We start from the raw sequence: 21819 nt of genomic DNA, 5'->3' as shown, positions 1-21819 counted from the left end.
AGGAAAAACTGACATAAGGAAATGAGGTTATTTCTTTCGTTTCAACTCATTCCGATTGAGAGCAAGCGACTATCGCATTTCCGAAATGTCTGGAGGTTTTACTTTGCATAAATCCTGTATTCATTCAATACTAAAAGTCCTGATTCTTGATTCACTTGGTCCAAGCTTTTAATATTTTTAGTCATTCTCTCATGTCCTGACTCAGAGAAACTGATTTCTTGAGCCAAGGAATTGTCACTTTATCGTGAAGTCTTCATGTTCAAGTCATGAATGTTTCACGGAATTCGTACATGGCCTGACTCATTCTAGGGAATGCTTCTCACAAATGATTTGTCCTCAAGACACGATACATTTGGCTCAAGAAATTATTTCTGTAATATTACACATTTTTTTTGTCTCAGTAGCAAAGTTTTTGATCCATTATATCTTGATTTCGTACGTTGAATCGTATTAATTCCGATGCAATCAATCACACGGTCGAGACTAGGCTCCGGGAATTCTAACATAATTGCGCATCACTCGCTCCCCAGCCCCTCACCTATTGTCGGTCTCAACTGTTGCAACCACATCGTCAACTCCCGTGCTCATCGTGGAATTCGACTCGAAAATTCCTAGCACATATTCCATCCTCACTTGTTATTCCCCATTCTCTCATTTCCTCCTCCTCACCCCTCCCCCTCGATGTCACTATCACTCTCCTATGCTCCTCCAATTTTCGGCGGAGAAATTAATCAAGGAAAGTTTACCAATCGCACCGTGAGACCTCTAGCTAGATGCATCATGCTGACATTTGAGCAATTGCGATCGTTCCCGAATGGATATTGAAATCATCAGGGTGAGGATTATTGGGGAATGGGAATTTTTGTGATTAGTCTGGGTGATTCGATGGATTAGGGTCAATCAACGTTTTTGGAGAGGATTAAAAGTGGATGAATATTGAAATGATTCTAGTATTCGATGAAAAGGAGTTCTCCTCATTGCGGTAACTCGATTCAGTAGAGGATTTGGTCAATTCAATCAGAAAAAATCCACATTCGGGAAGGTGGTTCCATGATTCAGTCAAGGGAATTTCCTATCAATAACGATAGAATGAGACTTATTAACCTCTATTATTTTCGGCGAACTCAATTGTTTGGAAAAATTGAACGGTTTGCGAACTAACGTATCCCAGATAGCACACCTTAACATCAATGCAACCAAATAGTTCTTGACAACTCAACTCACCAACAAATAAATCATCACTTGGATCATGTTGATTCATCATTCGAATCGAAATCGTCCGAATATTTATAGTTCTTTGACAATTTAACTCTATCCATAGATTTTATAAACCCATCATTATGGTTCAAAAATCTCTTTTCACTCTCAACATCAAACATCAATAGTTTGAAGTTGGTGCGATTATTTGTTCTTCTGCTATGATCTAAATGATCGACCAATGTGAAAACGAATAAAAAGTTGAAGATTGTAGCAATGATTGATTGAGAATAATATCATCATCCTTGCTTCAGCGCTTTATCTTTTCATTTCACTTCACGATTGTCAAAATATCCAATCACCCCACAATCTCGATTCAATTGAGAATCTCCTACTTTCATCAACAACGCACCCCAAATAGTCCTTGACAACTCAATTCATCAACAGATAAATCATCACTTCAATCACGTTGATTCATCATTCGAATCGGAATCGTCACAACTTTATATTTCTTTCCACAAGCTTCAACAATTTACCTTTATCCATAGATTCTATCAACCCATCATCATGGTACAACAATCTCTTTTCACTCTCAACATCAAACATCAACAGTTTGAAGTTGTTACGAGTATTTGTTCTTCTGCTACCATCGGTCTGAATGATCGACCAATGTAAAAACGAATAAAAAGTTGACGATTGTAGCAGTGATTGATCGAGACAAACATCACCCAACCACCCCATAATCTCGTTTCAATTCATGATCTCCTACTTTGATCAACAACGCATCCCAATAGCACATTTCACACCAGAACATCAATGCAACCAAATAGTCCTTGACCACTCAACTCATCAACAAATAACTCATCACTTTAATTACGTTGATGAATCATCGGAATCGAAATCCTAGCAACGTTATGTTTCTTTCCACAAGCTCTGACACTGACTTTATCCATAGATTCTATAAACCCATCAGTTATACTAGCTAATTAGGTAACTTCTCATGCTATAAATCCATCGGCCTTTTTTCCCTTGAAAAAACATAAATTTCCTCTCACAATGAAACTATTTTTCTTCCCTGAAATACAAAAAAATCGTAGTTAATTGCTCCACCCCACAACTTCTAATGAAAAGTGTTGGAGTAAAATAAGCAGAAACTCCCCTTTGTGTCTTCTGATCTCCCCCCCTTTTTTTCTTGTTCTGTTTCCGCTGATTCTCTCGTCTTGTATCCAAGAGAAACTCCTCAAAAGCCCGGCCTGTGCATGAAGACGAGTGTTTCACGCAAACTTTATAAACTAACCCCCTTTCATCGCGCTTTTATACATCCCATATCCCCCCCCCTCCCACAATCTTTAACTTTCTACGGAGATTCATAGCGTCACTAATTCGATTGTCAGCCACTCCGAAATGTCCCCCTGTGACTTACGTTTCATTTTCAACTCCTCTGAGACTAAAATCTGTCCGTTAAACTCTTGAGACATGGAACTTGTTAGAAAATAAAATATTGGACTCAGAAGAAAATCAACTACAAACAAATTTGAGAGAAAGAACGGAAATTATTGAGTAATTTCTGATCATCAAACTTTCCAATAAAATTGTGTGCCAACAATTTGAGGAAATTTAATCGTTTAATTCATTTCTGTCTGTAATAAATACTTTCGTAGAAACATCCATCGTAAATTGAAGCTTCTTCCAAATGTATCGCTCGAATTCAACATGGAAAACTCATAAAAATATAATAGCCCGACTGTTTTTAGCTACAGTTACTGCTCTTCTACCTCTCTTCTGAACTCCGTAAATTCTGAAATTAAGAGAAAAATATACAGATGGTCACCTCAAGTGGACAACACATGTTCCTTGTTCCTGTGCCTGCTTTCCACAAAAACACACAAAAGAAAGGTCAGACCAATTTCCTCAGTCAAAAAACTCATGTTCAGTTGAATCAATATGAGAAATCTAAGTGAAGAATCTAGCGCAGGTAGATCTGCAATTTAGTGCAACCAACTCGAGAATCTAGCGCAGATAAATGTGGAATCTGGTGCAGATAGACCTGGAATCCAGCGTAACTAAATCTGGAATCTAGTGCAGCTAGACTTGGCATCTAGCACAACTAAATCTGGAATCTAGTGCAGCTAGATCTGGATTCTAGCACAGCCAGACCTGGAATCTAACGCTACAAAATCTGAAATCTGGAATCTATGACACCTAGGCCTGGAATCTAGCGTCTCTAAATGAGGAATCTAGTGCAACTAGACTTGGAATCTAGCGAAACTAAATCTGGAATTTAACGCAGCTAAATCTGGAATCTAGCACAGCTTGGCCTGGATTCTAGCGTCTCTAAAAGAAGAATCTGGTGCAGCTAGATACGCTAATTCTACATGAAAAATCTAACATACCCAAATGTAGAATCTAGCGCAGCTAGATGACGCATCTAGCATGAATGTGATAAGTCAGAACTGAGGAACATCCACAGAGCACTTACGAATCACTCGAAAAATATTTTCTCGTCAGCCATCCCATTTCCCGCTGAATGATCATCAATCGGTCCTACCGGCGCTTTCTCAAAATCTCCATACTTTTTTCTCACCCAAAAATGTGGGAAAAATACTAGACATAACGACAGTACAAAAATTGGTCCATTTATCTTCCGTTTCATCGACAACTCGTGACCTTCAACCGATTTTGTTTTTAGAAAGACAACCCTCTTTATTTTGACGAAGATTCCCATCGGCTTTTGTTTCTGTTTTATTTTAGAAAAGGGTCTGGGTCAATCCCATCGCAGTAACAAACAGTGGAACACATCTCTTCCTGTCATTCTAGGAGGTGACTTCCCCTCCCTGTCGGCATAATAGCCCCGACAGGACGCGCCGGTCCCTCCGTATATATCATTTCGGTTGACAAACGCACCACGCCGCCTCCCCTCCCCCCTTCCCCTTCTCGCCGGTCTTCCTTCCGTTCTCTCGCCCCCGCAAATTGGTTGAATTAGTTTAGCCACTGTTTTTTCTTCTCTCTCACACTGTTTCTCTCTCCTGCATTCATTGGATGTGTCGAGAGACCGAAAAAAATGGTTTGAAATACGATAAATCTGTCGGTTGAAATTTTTTTGGGAATTTATTTCAACGAGCTTCGGCTATTTACATTCCGGAAAAAACAGAACAATTAGGATTTTCACAGTCAAGTGGAACGAAATATTAAGGAGAAATATTTTCGATGGAGAGAGTATTCTCTTCATCCCATACCCCTACTCTACCTAATCTGCATGTGCATCCATAACTCCCACCACTTGAACCCAAGTGAACTATTTGGTTAGACGGCCTATGATAATGAACATTGATAAACTCAAAAATCAGTACTTCTCGAGTGGCCTGACATTCCCCAGAACTCACTCGAATAATACACCCGAGAAGTCACTAGATAAACTAGGAAATTTTGGATCTAAGCGATTCCCAACCTAAGAATTTCCCGGGGTACTCCGTCTCGTGTCACATGTCGCGTGTTGAGTGTCACCCATTTTCCCGAACTGTCGCCCTTGCCTGGGTGCCAATCGTCGCTCATGTAAATCGACCCAAACGGCGGGAAATCGTTTCGAATTTGAAAAAGCCGCTAAACTCAATCCGCGTCAGGAACAAAATATCATCTGTTGTCTTGGTTGTCTTGTGGACTAAAAAAATCCTTTCACTCTAACAACCCCTCAGCTATATCAGTTCTCCTAGTGAAACGCAAACTCACCCCCTGCTGCTTAAATTCGGAATTGTTTTTCCGTTTCAAGGATATCATTCAATATCCTTTGAAATACCGCATATTCATTCAGCATCAGCAGAAGCTCAAATGCAATATTTGTTTACTCACACCGCACCTGCTCTCGGTCCATCAGACATCAATCACTCTCATACCAATAATTCATAATCGTTGGTTAATCTATTCGCTGAATCATTCAGCAAATGATTGCTAATCAAACATTCCGTTATGGCTGATCGAAAAACTTCCGCAGGAACTAAATTATGTGATTTTTTTTTCAACTTCAGTCGCAAATGCTCAATTGCACAGGCCTCTACACGAGGGTTTCACCAGGATAAAATGGCAGAAGTTTGAATCCATTCGAGCAGTTCAGCAACTGTGATGGATTCTCCTCGGATATTTAGTTAAACAAGTTTGAGATGATTTTATTTGTTTTCGGTTTTTTCCGGGGATCGTAGTCAAGTTTTTCAATTTTCCACGGTAGGCAACAGGGTTAGGTACTACCAGGCAATTTCCATGTAAAACAACCCACCGCAGGGAAAAACACGGATATCGGTGTTTACAAACGTGGAGTGATGTGTTTGACCCTTATGATTTCCCATTTTTGTTCTTCCTCTCTAGGTTGTTCTGATGTAGTCGTTTTTCTGACCGGAGTATCTCCATAGGAATTTATCATTATGGTGGATTTGTCTACAACTTCGTGGAAAGGTGATGCTATCTTCAGTCTTTTTAGTGTATTTTCTCCCTTCTTTCAATTCAATATCAGGAACCAATATTTCTGAAGGGTTCTTCGATATGCATGTAACAGAAATTTTCTTAGAAGACTTTACTGTAGAGTTGCGATTGCTCTCAACCTTCCTATGGGTTGAAGTTTTCTCAAGATTAATTTTAGATTCCAAGGTGGAAGAGGAGAATTGCAGCAAAATAACCATGTTATGAGGAGGAATTAGTAAAGCAGTGCGAGTTGATATGATTTATTTTGTCGAAAGTCAGACAATTGATGATTGATGTGGTGTGACTTGGCATCTATTGCCTTGTTGACTTTAAGCAATTCCTTTCGACTTTCCTGTAGACTTAAGCTTTCCGAATATGAACTTTAGGCTTCAAAGGGAAATAGATGACAAGAATTGAATCAACATAGCCAAATAATGAGCAATCAGCAGTGAACTTGTTTGAGATGCCATGAGCAGTCTTGTCGGAAGTTGGACAATTTCAGGGTTGCAGTGATTTGATTGAGCATCAGTTATCTTGTTGACTTGTCAGGCTACAATTCCTCTTAATCCTTCTATGGTTTGAAGCATTCTAGATATGGAATTTGGACTTCAAAGGGAGATAAATGAGATGAATTGAACCAACCCAATGAAGTGATGAATTATCAGTAGTGAAGTGGTTTGAGTTTAAATGAATTGTGTCTAAAGTCAGCCAATTTCAGTATTGAAGTCTCTTGAGCATCAGTTATCTTGTTCACTTGTCAAACTGCATTTCCTCTCAATCTTTCTATGGTTTGAAACATTCCAGAAATGGAATTTGGACTTCAACGGGAGATAGATGAGAAGAATTGAACCAACACAACCAAATCTTGAGTTATCAGTAGCAAAGTGGTTTGAGTTTAAATGAATCGTCATATCGAAGGTCAGGCAATTTCATGACTGAAGTGATTTCAGTTAGTATCAGTTGCCGTGTTGAGTCGTCAAACTGCAGTTCCTTTCGGCCTTCCTGTAGACTTGAGCTTTCCAAACATGAAGTTTAGACTTTAAAGGGAAATAGATGGGAAAAATTCAATCAACATCATGAAGTAATGAGCAATCGGTAGTGAAGTTGTTTGAGATGACATGAGCTGTTTCGTCGGAAGTCAGACAGTTTCATGACTGACGGGGTTCAAGTCGTACTGACTTATCAGAGTACAATTCCTCTCCATGGATTGAAGCCTTCTAGACATGCTTCCTAGATGATAATTCACTCATCATTTCAATCCATGAGCTGTCTTGTTGAAAATTGAGTCGACATGAGTCATTCTGCTGATTTTCCAGCACTATCACAATTAGACAGTTCATATCGACTGACCCATCACTTCTCTCCATCTCAAACATTTTGCCTCAACTACACAGAATGCATACTAAAACGCCAAATTATCAACTTCATGTGCATTGATCCGAAGTAAAAAGGGAAGCAGAACTGGTGATATACTATGGGAACGTACGGTCATTCGATCTCCGTAAACCGTGAAACTCGTTGTAACTCGAGGTCTTGTGGGGGGGTGGGAAGGCAGACTGGTTGAATGCACCCATGCATTTTATACATCAGCGGGTATAAACCTCGATAACGTACAACTTCAATTTGAGAGAGGGAGGAGAAGGATAGAGGAGAAAAGCGCGGGAAAACATTTACCCTTTTCAGTTGGAAGCCGGTCGATGGTCGTAGCTCAAGCTGAATCTTTTATGGTAGTAATTGACTAAGAGGATAAGACCTGAATGAATGTAACATGAGGATGGGGGCTTTGTTGGGAGCCGAGTGGATTCGGTAGGGGCGAAGCAAAACTAGATTTTCCCGTTACGAAGGTGGGTTTCCGTATTTGGGAACAGATTTAGGAGTGGATTTTACAATTTAGAGGGAAATGTTAGTTGTTTCCAGCGTCAACTTTTTATTAGCTTTCGGTGATGTTGATGGAAAAACAAATTCTTGCAAAAATTTGAATTGTTGATGTTTGATGTTGAGAATAAACAGATTGTTGAATCATGATAATGGATTTATAGAATCTATGGATGGAGTTAAAGTGTTAACACTTGTGGAAAAAATATAACGTTGTGACCATTTTGATTTTAATGATGAATCAACGTGATTGAAGTGATGATTTATCTGTTGATGAATTGAGTTGTCAAGGACTATTTGGCTGCATTGATGCTCACGTGTGACATGTGCTATTTGGGACGTGTTGTTGATCAAAGTAGGAGATTCTCAATAAAACGAGATTGTGGGGGTGATTGGATGATGTTTTGGAAATCGTGAAGTGAAAGGAAAAGATGGAGCGCTGACGCAAGGATGATAATGTTCGTCTTAATCAATCATTGCCTCAATCGTCAACGTTTTATTCGTTTTCCCATTGGTCGATCATTTCTATCGATGCTGACAGAAGACCAAATACTCAGCTACTTCAAGCTGTTGATGTTTGAGGTTGAGAGTGAAAAGAGATTGTTGAACCATGATGATGGGTTTATAGAATCTATAGATAAAGTTAAAGTGTCAAAACTTGTGGAAAGAAATATAACGTTGAGACGATTTCTACTCTAATGATGAATCAACGTGATTAAAGTGATGATTTATCTGTTGATGAATTGAGTTGTCAAGGACTATTTGGTTGCATTGCTGTTCAGGTGTGTCATGTACTATTTGAGATTCGTTGTTGATCACAGTAGGAGATTCTCAATTGAAGCGAGATTGTGGAGGTGGTTGGATGATTACTTGACAATCGTGAAGGCAAATGAAAGGATGGAGCGCTGAAGCAAGGATGATGATGTTTGCCTGAATCAATCATTGCCTCACTCATCAACTTTTTATTTATTTTCCCATTGCTCGATCATTTCGATCGATGCTGACAGAAGACCAAGTACTCACAGCTACTTCAAGCTGCTGATATTTGATGTTGAGAGTAAAAAGAGATTGTTGAACCATGATGATGGATTTATAGAATCTATCGATAGAGTTAAAGTGTCAAAACTTGTGGAAAGAAATATAACGTTGTGATGATTTTGATTCCAATGATGTATCAACGTGATTAAAGTGATGATTAATGTGTTGATGAATTGAGTTGTCAAGGACTATTCAGTTACTTCGATATTCATGTGTACCGAATATTGATCGTGTAAAATCTCGAGAAGAACATCTTAAAGAAGACAATTTAGTACTGGAAAAGAAGAAAAGAAAAGAAAGAGTTGTCGAAAACTTCTCTCGAAATGAAAAAGGACTCTTCCAAAATGATTCACCAGCTTAATTAATCTATGAATAAATTACCCTGACTAATCTCTACCTCTGGGTAACCAAAAAACATGCTGCTGCCTACCTGATCTTTATGCGAGAAAACCAGTGGCGAAAACTTCAGGAGCAATTTAAATTAATCAAACTTTTGTTCAACACAAAATTTCCATCCTCTCTCGCATCTCCACTCCCCCCCCCCCTCCATCACTTTCAACCATTCACTCTTCCATGTTTTATTCGCATGCAAATTTGCTTTAAACCTTCATTAGAACTCGATTAAAAACGTTGAAAGCACATCAATAAACAGCCGGAACCATCATCAATGAATAATCATTGATCGTCAATTCCTAATAAAAATAAATTTACATGAAACGAATTTGTAATACTTTATACCAGAAATAATTTGATATTTCATTACTTTCTCTTCTTTTGTTAATTCGAGAATTTATGTCAAATAATGTCTAAATTCAAAGTAAAACTCCCAATACCTTTTTTTGCGTTAACAAAAATGATTGGGAAATAATAAGTTCAAAATGCTTAGATGATCTGTAATGACGTCACAATCCCGGTCCGTCGACGCGATCTCGTCAATTTTTCTTCTTGAAAAATTTAATCAGTACGGTTAAGAAAAATGAGGCTATGTGATTGCGACATCAATTACAGAGTCAATTAACACAATGTTGAAAATAAAGGGAGAAAACAATGAATGATCGTTAGGGATGATTATCCTCACTATATTCTCGATGCTGGAGCGCAAGTAGCGGCCTCATAGTGAGTCAACTACCAAGTCTAGGGAGTTATGACGTCATCATCCCCTGCAGTGATTTTTATTAAATTAATGAAGTGACAAAATTGTGAGATTTCTCACGTATTCAGTTTCTTGAAGTCTAAATAATCCATTTCAGTAACTTCCTTACGAAATAGTATATTTCGATGCTAGTGCGCAAAACTGTTATCCATTACACTATCCGTGAAACGTCGTTTTACGGATATTGTGAAGAACTATGAATGCAATTTTTTGTCAGAAGGCCCGTAAACCGCGATCTAACCGAGCGAAGCGAGGTTAGAATCGCGGTTTACCGGGCCTTCTGACGAAAAGTTTATTTCGGCCGAGTAACGAACATAATTTTTCTTCACAACGTCCATAAACGGCATTTTAAAGACAGTGTGATAAAAAACTTGCTTTCTAGAGATATATCTTAGAATATCTCCATTAAAACAAATCTTATCTAAAGCTTGACATAAAAGAATCAATTCAGATGTCAATGAACTTAAATAGGAAACTTTCATGTTCATCGCCACACGTTGACAAAGATCTAAAAGAAGCCCTCGTCCATCCTCACGGTCACATAACCTCAAAATACCCTGAAAATCCAACAAATATTAAATCCCCCGAGAAAAAGTGGCACTCGAAGGCCAACTCAACCTTTTAACTCCGTATACAGAAGACTCGGAAAAAGGACTCTGTGTAAAAATAAAGGAAACTCGAAAAGAGCAAAACTAAAACGTAGAAATGAAGGAAAAAAAATGGCGAAACGTGCCTGGGATAACGGTAAGCTCGCTTTGTATGTCTCCACTTGGTGACCTCTCTTTTTTCTCCCCTCCTCCTTCCTCTCTCTTTCACCAGCGAAACCGTAAAAAGAAGTAGTGAAGTAAAACGCAGAGGGAGGGGGTGTGTAGTGCACACAAACGGAGAATACAGGATTGGAATGAATTTACGAGTAGACGCGGAACTATAGTCGGGATTAATCCTGTTTCCATTCTGCGCTGATTTCGTAACTCTTCTAGTCCTAGTTTTTCTTTCACCTACACCTACGTTTTACCTCCTCGATGAACACAGGATAAACGATTTGGTGTGAAAAGAGTGGATGGGTCAGGGGAAGAGGAGGGGGAGTGGTGATACAACTGTTCGAATCTGAAAAGATCGAGTGTACGTGACGCCATTCGCAGGAGTCGATTGGCTCAACGGGATTTCTAGGGAATATCTGTGTTTTGGGATTTTAATTTCGTAGAGAAGATTGAATTTTCGAAGTTTTTTGTCGGGGCAAGAGGAACAAAGGGGCGGGGGAAGATTTTTTGAGGTGATAATTTTAGGAGGACGGTAGCGTCAGAGAAAAAAGTATGACAATCTCTTTTGGTGCAGTAGTTTGGGAGATATTCCGAAAACAAAATTTGGATTTTTCATTTTTGATTGGTGATATCTACGAAATAGGGTTTTTTTTCTTTGATCCTTAAATTTTTCCCTACGCTACATATTCTGTCTCTTTTCCCATACTCCTTAAGCACCATAAAATAAAAATTTGCACTCCTTATGCCAAATACATGTAATAATAAAGACCTTTAAAATGTTGAATGATTGGTGATGTCTCAGGAACGACGGGTGCAAGAGGGGCTTAAGGGTAGTGTTTTGAACCAGAAATTTCCCGCTTTTTTATCCGACAGTTTTTAATCGTAAAATTGGAAAAAAAAATTCCCACCGAAACATGAAAAATTGAAATCATTTTCCCGAAATCTATTTTACATGTTCAAAAGAACAACTTTCCCACCAAATTTGTCCCACCAAAACATTGAAAGTTGGAAAAACTGTCTCAAAAATAATTCCATATTCTCAAAAATAATTTTCCCGCTAAATTTTTTCTGCCAAAACATCGAGAATTCGAATAATCTTCAGAGAATTAATGGCAAATATTCAAAAACTTCAAATTTTCCGCCGAAGTGTCGAAAACTTGATCCATTTCCCGGAAGTCAGTTCTAAATAAAAAATAAATTCCCGCCAAATTTTTCCGCCAAAACATTCAGAATTCAAATAACTCTCTGGGAATTAATGGCAGATCTTCAAAATCTTCGAAACACTGATAATTTGTATCATTTCTTCGAAATCAATTTTACATATTCAAAAAAGAAAAACTTTCCCGCCAAATTTTTCTCGCTAAAACGTCAAAGATTTGAATTTTCTCCTTAAAATCCGTCTCCTAAATTCGAAAAAAAAGTGATAGAAATTATTGTGAGTGCAAACTGCTCCGTTTCGCATTAAGACTCGGAAACGTAAGGAGAATATAAGAGGACAATTGTTCCCCTAGAAATTAAAAAAACAACCCGAACCTTAGCGCCATTAGGATATTAAACCCCTTCCCCTGACCTCTCATACTTCACGGGAGACAAGAGTTGTAGGAGTTGTCGGTGAAAAAAAGAAGCTGTGGGACAATTTGAATGATTAAGGGATAATTTACAGACCATAAAAACGTCGGACTTCCGGTGAAGACGTTCCGCTAATTTCTTTTTATCAAACGGAACCGAGGGAATTTAGCCGCATGGAGGATGAGACGGTATGAACTTGCACCGGCTCTTGAGACGAGGCGTTTACTTCTACCTAGCCGTAAAGTTGGAGATACTCCAATCTTCCTAATGCACCTCAAACCCCCGCAGGACCGACGAGTCGTGTAAGTAGCATAGTTGTACGAATAGAGTTTCGGCAACTACTTGGACTCAGTTAGTGCTGGGTTCATTCATTGAAATTCGACAATTCAATTAGGAAGGATGAGGACAAATAGATGAGTAGGAAGTTTTTATTGATGAATTTTCGTCTTGGGATGGACGGTAATTAACGCGATTGGAATTTCATTGAAAGTTTGGAGTTATATTGTGCTAGTCATCAACTTTTCATCCGTTCTCCCGTGACTCGTAGCAAGGTGATGTTTAACGTTGAGAGCGAGCGTTAAGTTATATTCTTTCCACAAATTCTATGGACAGTTTCACTCTATTTTTTTTACCCTCAACATCCAACATCAACAGTTTGAAGTTGTTGTTCTTCTTCTGTCGGCTTGATCGAAATGACCAATGGAAAACCAAACAAGAAGTTGGTGATTGAAGCAATGATAGATTGAGACAAATGTTATCATCCTTGCTTCAGCGCTAAATCTCGTCATTTCACTTCACGATTGCCAAATCATCATCCAACTACAATCACAATTCTGTTTCAATTGAGAATCTCCTACTTTGACGAAAAACGCATCACAAGTAGCACATGTCACGCCTGAACATCAGTGGAACCAAATAATCCTTAACAACTCCATTCGTCAACAAATAAACCATCACTTTAATCATGTTGATTCATCATTGAAATTGAAATCGTCATAACGTTGTATTTCTCTCCACAAGTTTTGACACTTTAACTCTATCTGTAGATTCTATAAACCTATCATCATGGTTCAACAATCTCTTTTTACCCTCAACAGCCAACATCAACAGTTTGAAGTTGTTGTTCTTCTTTTGTCAACTTGATCGAAATGACCAATGGAAAAATGAACAAGAAGTTGGTGATTGAAACAATGATAGATTGAGACAAGTATCATCGTCCTTGCTTCAGCGCTCCATCTCTTCATTTCACTTCACGATTGCCGAAACATCATCCAACTACCCCCACAATTTCGTTTCAATTAAGAATCTCCTACTTTGATCAACAACGCATCACAAATAGCACATGTCACGCTTGAACATCAATACAACCAAATAGTCCTTGACAACTCAATTCATCAACAAATAAATCATCACTTTAATCACGTTGATTCATCATTGAAATTGAAATCGTCATAATGTATTTCTCTCCTCAAGATAAACATCATCGTTGCTTCAGCGCTTCATCTCCTCATTTCACTTCCCGATTGCCAAAACATCATCCAACAATATCCGAAGTTGATTTAGTTGATTGTTTTGGCAATCGTGAAGCAACCACTTCTTACGTCGAAGACAAAACCTTGAGTCCAAGAAAAACAATTCCGTGACTGCAAGGTCAATGCTCATTGTCTCCCCGTTTAGTCGAACTAAAACTGGAACTAAAAAAACAGTAGCGCTCCGAAGTGGATCATATGTCGTAGGTTAATGTTACCTGGTATTATTTGTGCTCCCTGGAGGATGCTACATAAATCCCTCTCCCCTCCATGTAGGCAGATGGTATTTCGTTGCACTTGTCGCGTGCCTACGTAGCCGGAAACGGCATTCGGAGCGTGTCGAGGGTCTTGCGTTACTCTGCACGGTGTTTAGGGATGGCGCGAGACAATACGACAGTTTGTCCGAAAATTATTATGTCCTTGAGGATGTACTCTGTGAACATCATTTTTGTGTTGATGAAGTTATATTCAAGTACTTTGAAAATTTTTGTTTTTGTTAAAATCGCTTTGATGAAAACATGGGAAAAATTTGTTCTGTTGGGACTTGAGGATCAAATGATATTTTAAGAGATATAGGATTAAGGGTCAAGTGACCCTTTGTAACCAATCTGTTCTAACACGTTTGTCCCTCAAGAGCAGTTAACACTTGAACCTAACAATTTATAAAAGTTGCTTGAACCTCAGGACTATTTGACCCGTGACTCCGAATATCCTTACAGGCTGTTTGACCCTCAAAACCAACTAAAAACAAAAAAGTTTCCTTCATTATACTGAATCGTCATTTTTTCTATTTTGCACAATTCAGGATTTGTTTTTGTTCTTAATTAAGGTCAAATGGGTTTAAGGGTCACACGACCCTTAATGACACCTGGGGCGATGGGTTAAATGATCATAAGGGTCGAACGAGCACTGAAGATGTAGGGTCAAGGGTCACATTGACCCTTTCTGATTGCTCCGTTCTAACCTGTTTGACCGTTAAGATCATTTAACTTTCAACTCCAAACGGCCTCAAGGGTCATTTGACCCTCACAATCATTTAATCCTCAACTAAAAACAAAAAAATGTACTGAATTGTTCTAAATAATAATGGGTCCTTTTTTAAAGCTGATTTTGCGGATCAAACTGCCCTTAATTATCTTCGGAGCTAAGGGTCAAATGGCCCTTTAGGAGGTCTGGAATTGAAGATCAAACTTTCTCAAGGATTGTTTAACCTTTCAGTGCTACTTCAGTAGTACTTTCTGATAATTCTACTCTAACCCCTCCGACCCTTGCAATGCTCAAGAGTCGTTTGGCCCTCGAGTCCAAATGTCCTGAAGGGTCGTTTGACCCTCACGACCATTCAATCCGCAACTAACAACACAAAAAGTTTTCAAAATCGTTCTATATAATCATTTGTCTTGTTTTTTTTCAACTGATCTTGAAGTTTAAACCGCCCTTAATTATATTCGAGGCTAAGGGTCAAATGACAGTAAGGATCAAACGACCCTTAACGACGCTTGGAGTTAAAGGTCAGATTGTAGCGCCTCACTACATCTACCGAGAGACGCGTAATTCACCGCTCTTGCACCCTCACACCTCAGAAACACACCTCAGGTGTCGCAATAGCTTCCGAATTCAGTCGTGTGGCTCTCGCCCCTCGGTGGCCATCTCCACCTCATCGTGTATGCATTCAAACCGACTCATCTGTACATATTCATTCCGACAATAAACTAATTACTAGTTTGCAACCGTTGCCTCGCGTAGTGTTTCGATACCTTCCCTAATCACCGCCACCTCGAATCCTAGAAGATGACCTTATAATAACCCTTGAATGACTCCTCCTGATAATTCTGCGCTAATCCATTTTATCCTTAAGACCTTTATGACCCTAGACATTGTTAAGGGTCGTTTGACTCTCAACTCCGAACGTTCTCAAGGGTTGTTTGACCCTCAAAACAATTTTCTCCAATTTCAAGCAAAAAATTTTACGATTGAAAATTTAAATCTAGTATGGATTACTCATATCCGAATCAAATAATCTCCATTCTGAAATATCATATTTAACTAATACCCCATGCACTACTAATCATCGTAAACTCATTATCCCGAGTTGCGTGGCGGTACCGGGTGTCAAGTTACCGAGACATTCGGTTTTATAAATCAGAAATCCAAGAATTTACTCAGCATGGAATTATATTTAGTTCGCGGTGACGTTTTCGAGGTGACTCACCTCCGTTTCTGGGTGAAGTTGATGCCTACACACGTTAAACTTGTGCATTTTCTTGGGTACATAGCTACGGTATTTGTCTATTTGATTGAGCAAACATTCAACTCTGGAATGAGAATTTTTCACCTCATTTTATTTGTTTGTTCTCCTCACCCGGAAACTTAATACTGTTTGAAGACATTCCGGTGAAATTTGGTCTCCATAGATTTTCTAGTTGAGGGGGACCACAAGGACTGCAGGGTTCTTATTTTAAGGTCCCAAAAATTCTGAATTCCAGAACCTAGATGTATTTACAATATTAGACAATGTGGTTTAATTCAAATACAGTTATAATTAGATTGAAGTAAAAATTTTTTTCTGCGATTTTGAGACAAATTTTCCTTGAAAATTTTACTGAAACAAATTCATTTCTTGTAAAATCCTAAAAGACTTTGTTAACGCTCTGGAATTGAGTAGTAAAATCGTATTTCATTTCCAGTGATGATACTTCTCAAATCAAGAACCGTTGGATTTTCAAATTAAGAATAAAGCTAAGAATAATTTAAATCAAGATTTTGTTAAAATAACCGAAAAATCTGTGGTAATCCAAGTACAATTCTTGAGAACGAGAAAATAAGAACTCGAACGAATGGAGAAAGTAAGGCGGTTTTCATGAGTACAATGGTCTTGCGTCGAGTTTTCATGAAGCTCGCCAAACAAACAAAAGAGAATTGAATACCATTCTATGAAACATGAATAAACGAATCATAATTGTTCAAATCATTTAGGTCAGAGGAAAATAGGACAATTCTACTTTCTTAATATTGCGTTTACTAAGGTTTCTTCGAGCAAAGTTGATTAGAATTAATAGTTAGAATTATGAGATTATCTCACGTTTTTGACGTTAAGGATAGGAGAATCTGAATGCAATATAGTGAAAAGGATGATCGATTTTTTCACTTTGAACAAATAATATTAATATCCAAATACAAAATTTCTGATATGAATAAAAAGAAGCTGTGACTCAGTATTTCAAATGAAGTTTCAATTTTTAATAATTTGGTGCTGAAAACACGAGATGACAATATTCTGAGCGCGAAATTATATTGATCAGATGAACAATAGATTAACTGAATTACTGTGTGAACTAACTAGAACTTGATAACAGCGTGGGCACGCACTTTTATGAGAGTATCAACAAACATTGAATTCCAGAAATTCACACTCTAAAGTGTGCTCTAGAAGGAATTGAATTGTAATTATAATTAAAATCTTATTCAGTGAGCATAGGAATTAGAACATGAGCAAATCATTTATTGTAATATGAAAATTCAACAGCTGATAAATCGGGACATATGATTCTCATCGGTCGTATTGCTTTTTGAAATGAGAATGATTATAAACAATTAATTGAAAAAAGGAATATCGAATCTGATAGGAAAAAGGGCATTATTGGATTATGTGTAGGAATACTCAATAAAAACACATTAGTTTTATTCTTCAAAGTAAAACTCTTTAATGATCGCACGCAGAAGGTATATCTTTCTCCAACGAAGTCTCTAGGACGACTAACTAAAAGTCATGAGAGTTTTCACTCTCTGGACCCATTTGACAAAAGGCCCTTGTTTCAATTTTCTTCAGCCTCTCCTTTGTGACTCACCATGAGGACTGTTTTTCTTCACGTCTCTATTTTCTAAGAAAAGCCATAAATGTCACCCTGAGTGTTTGGGTGGAAAAGAGAAAATGTTTAACTAAACTAAGAAATTAATTTTTGTATTCAGGCATGAATTCCAACAGGCATCAACAGAGAAATTCTCTCAAAATACCTAAAAACATTTTTCCTCTCTGCAGTATTTACAAAAACCGTTCTCATTCCAAACTTGAAAAATTTGATATTGCGATAATTACGAAGACGTGATCAACAACGTCATGAAGCCATTTTTCTCTCAATAGGACACGACAGTTTATGCTACTTGTGGTCATAACGAATGATTCAAGCCAAAATTCCCTCACTCACAGCAGACGTATCGCCCGAATAAAAGACTCGAGTTATTTCGGCTGAAGCGAGTCGATGTGACAAGCGTTTAGTTTTAGATTCAACAGTTCGAGGGAAAACTCGTCGGGTATTTTCACGAGCAGTTGAAAATAGTCCGTCAAATACTCACCACGAGATACTGAACTTTATCGGAATTTTATTCGACGATAAAATCCATCATTCTATCGCATAATCGATCTGTGCGAAAATAAAAATCTAAACTTGCATTAAAAATCACTAATAAACTCATCAAATCAACACCTCTATCTCCATTAACCCTTCAATATAAATATAAAATAATAATTTTCAATTTATAAAGAAAAAAAAACATTTTTTCTAGTGAATTTATTTAAAAAATCTGAAACAAAAGAATCTGTGCTATTATTTGGTAAAAATCTCGGAAGCCATCAAGTTTATCGAAAAAAGTGTCAAGGCCATTTTTGTAGCTTTTGAAATTCTTTACAAAAAATGTCTTGTGGCATTTTTTCCCAGACCCCTTTCCTTCGGAGATATCCACGATCGTAAGCAACAAGGAATCCACCAGACGAAAAACATCTCAATTTTCTATTTTCAATAACAAATATTTTTCAATCGCTCCCTTGACAGTGATTTGCCAAGTTAGATAATGATTACATGCCGGATGGAATATCAAACGTCAGTGGTATCAATCAAGCCGTAACAAAGTTTGCGTGCAGAGTGGGGAAAGTCTAAAAGGGGTCGTAGAATGAAGTGAAGTGCAAGTGTTGTGTGCGAGAGATAGAGAGGAAGAGGGGGAGAGAGATATGCCGTGACGTTAGGGACATTGACGATGATTGCCACTTTGCGAACGCTGCACAGTACTGAAATGGTAATAATTTCCCCCTCAGTTTGTTGCTTTCTGGCTGACCAATCCCCGGTTGAGCACGTGAAATTATATTATTTGATGATTAATTGCTCATTGGAGGCTGGAATTTAGTGTCGCGTGTTGTGGATATCCTGTGGTATTTCCAGTGTCGTTGAACCTTGCGTTAACCTCATTTATGGTGATTATGGGGGATGAACTGAATACATGTTTCAAGAATTACCAAATTTTTTCAAATATGGACCATTTTTTTTATTAAGAATGTCGAAGTTGAATAAATTTTCATTATTCGTTATTATTCATTTTTGGGTTAAGCGAGGCTCGTAAAACCGGTGTGAGCCTTAAGATAAATAAGATGATATAAGATGACATAATTCGCTCTTTTATATACACGTGATATATTTTGATATATTTGCAACTTTTTGCTAAAATGAAATGAAAGTAAATAAGATGAGATAACTTAAAATGATCGTATCTTATTCTAGATAAGATTTCGCCGTCTTATCTTATCAAACAGAAAATAATCCTTTCTCATTTGAAATAAGATGGGATTATTCTATCACATCTCATCTTATCTTTTTATCTCAGATAATATACCATCTTATCTTCAAAGATTTTTCTTATTGGTCTAAAAATGAGACAAGTTACAATATTCTTCAAGATAAGATAATTTTACCTCATCTTGATCTATCTCAGATGAGATAATCTCATCACATCTTATATCCTACCTCGTATTGGAAATGAGATAATGTCGATTATATTTCTAGAAAAGCTGAAAAATGTGAGATAAGATCCGATTATCTCATCTTGAAATATAAATCTCATGTTATCTCATAGATATTTTTTTCGAAGTCATATGACTTCGAAAAAATACCTTGGTGTTTTATATACAGGTGATACACATGCATGTGACATAATCCGCAATTTTGTTAAAATGAGACAGAAGTCAACAAGATCACATCAATTGATCTCATCGCATTCTAGATAAGATCACATCACCGTATCTGATATAAGATATTTCAATTTCATCTGAGATCAGATGAAATTATTTTTGGTATCTCATATAATCGTTTTATCTCAGATAAGATAAAATCACCTTATCTTTAAAGATATTTCATGTTAGTCTAAAAATGAGATAAATTACAATATTCTTTAAGACAAGATCTTATCTCTAACCCTATCTCTTCTTTCTCCGTCTCAGATGAGATATAATTTCACCTTATATCCTACACGTCTTGAAAATGAGATAATTTAGTTGATATTTCAAGACAAGGCAAAAAGTACGAGATGAGATGGAATCATCTCATCTTAAAATATTCATCTTATGTTATCATGAATATTTTTTGGAAGGTATACGTTCCAATTTTTTTCCCTGGACAATATTCCCCAGTAAAGTTTAACGTGGGAAAATTCATGTTTCTGGGGGGAAAGATAATTTTTTCTCATTTGGATAACAAATTTAACATTTTGGGATTTTTTTGATTACAGGCAAATGGGGACGATGACTTCGAATACGAGGAAATCGTATTGGAGCGCGGTGGTGCAGGACTTGGCTTCAGTATCGCTGGTGGAACTGATAATCCCCACATTGGCAACGATACAGCAATTTATATTACAAAACTTATACCGGGTGGTGCTGCCTCCGCGGACGGACGTTTGCGCGTCAATGACACGATACTACAGGTGAATGACGTTACGGTCGTCGACGTACCACATGCGACGGCCGTTGACGCACTCAAGAAAGCTGGGAACACAGTTAAATTGGTAAGCCATTACTTCTCGTCATCTTTTTTTAGGGGAGACCAGACAAAAATGAAGCACCTGCAAAAATTGTAATTTTGCACAATTCAAGAAAGATTTCTTTTGTTTTGAGTTGTGGGTCAAAGGACCCTTAATGACGCACAAGGGTCAAATGGTCTGTGGGTCAAACGACCCTTAAGGACGTTTGGATTTGAGGGTCAAAGTATCTTAAGGGTCACACAACCCTTGAAGACCTGTAGGGTTAAGGGTCAAGTGGCCCTTGCTGATCACCCGTTGAACCCTTAAGACCATTTGACCATTACTCCTGAAACCGTTCAAGGTTCGCTTGACCCTTAAGGCCTTTATTAAGACCATTTGCACGATTCATTAAACTTTTTTTTATTCTTAATTCAGAGTTAAATGGTCCGAAGAGCCAACAACCCTTAATGACATTCGGGGCTAAGGGTCAACTGATTGTAAGGATCAATCGACCCTTAAAAGCGTTTGCAGTTGACGGTCAAATTGTCTCAAGGGTCAAACGACCCTCAAGGGCTTTTAGAGTTGAGGGTCAAATTGTCTTGAGGGGCAAACGACCCTTGAATACCTGCAGGGTTAAGGGTCAAATAACCCTTCCTGATCACTCTGCTCTAACCCTTTTAATCATTAAGACCATTTGACAATTTTTTCAGAGATCATTGAAAAATAGATTTTTGGAAAAATATCAATTTTTTCGAATCTGTATGAAAAATTGATTTTTAATTGATGTCAATGATTCGCAGATAATTTATTTTATTTGTCATGAATCTATTAATATTCACAATCTTTCAAAATATTAATTTCATGACAAATAAATAAGACTTATATATCTGTAAACAATTTCCATTATTTGTTTCTAAGAAGGAGATGTTTGAATGAAATTGAAAATATTATTCAACTGAAAAATTGGTTTTCGAAACTGAAAAGTGTTTTTTACACTTTCGACCGTTCGTAATTCGAAACTTGCCCTGGCCCATTTTGCCCCGATACAATTTCTCTCATTTTAATACTCATTTTTTTGTTCGCGGAAGTGCGTTACTTCTTATGATTCATAGCCCATTTTCCCTTTCTCTCAATTCTCTCGCGTGAACGCGTCTGTTCGCCCTCTCTGTCTCTTTTTTTCCTCTCTTGCAACCCTCTGAGTCGAGGAAAAAAGAGGAAAGTAATATCGTGGCGTTCGTCGGTGCCTGAAAGGAACAGCTGACGTGGTTATGAATCGATTGCGTCGATTCTAGCGAATTAACCCGGGAGTTCCTTTCTCGGCTATTTTTTCGAGTGGAATCCAATTTATTTTTTATTGGAGGGTCGGGAAATCTTATCTTTTTACGTCTCTTGCAGATTTTATTTTATTTAATTTTTTTGCTTTCGAATGGAACCTTTGTAATCGCTCAAATTTACTATTTTTCGTATT

The 21819-nt window shown here is 37.7% G+C and overlaps 1 protein-coding gene across 7 annotated transcripts in view; it reads left to right on the top strand.

Annotated features, from left to right (window-relative positions):
• Positions 1–21819, top strand: part of LOC107048707 (disks large 1 tumor suppressor protein) — a 616903-nt gene that overhangs the window by 515554 nt on the left and 79530 nt on the right. For all 7 annotated transcript variants that reach the window (XM_015272036.1, XM_015272039.1, XM_015272037.1 and 4 more), the window contains one exon: positions 20121–20396. In XM_015272036.1, coding sequence (XP_015127522.1) covers positions 20121–20396 — 276 coding nt within the window. The remainder of the gene's footprint in view (positions 1–20120; positions 20397–21819) is intronic.

This window comes from Diachasma alloeum, unplaced genomic scaffold, assembly GCF_001412515.2.
Source record: "Diachasma alloeum isolate Michigan unplaced genomic scaffold, Dall2.0 Dall_scaffold_00196, whole genome shotgun sequence".
Classification (NCBI taxonomy): Eukaryota; Metazoa; Arthropoda; class Insecta; order Hymenoptera; family Braconidae; genus Diachasma; species Diachasma alloeum.
This window is presented reverse-complemented; position numbering and strand designations above follow the sequence as displayed.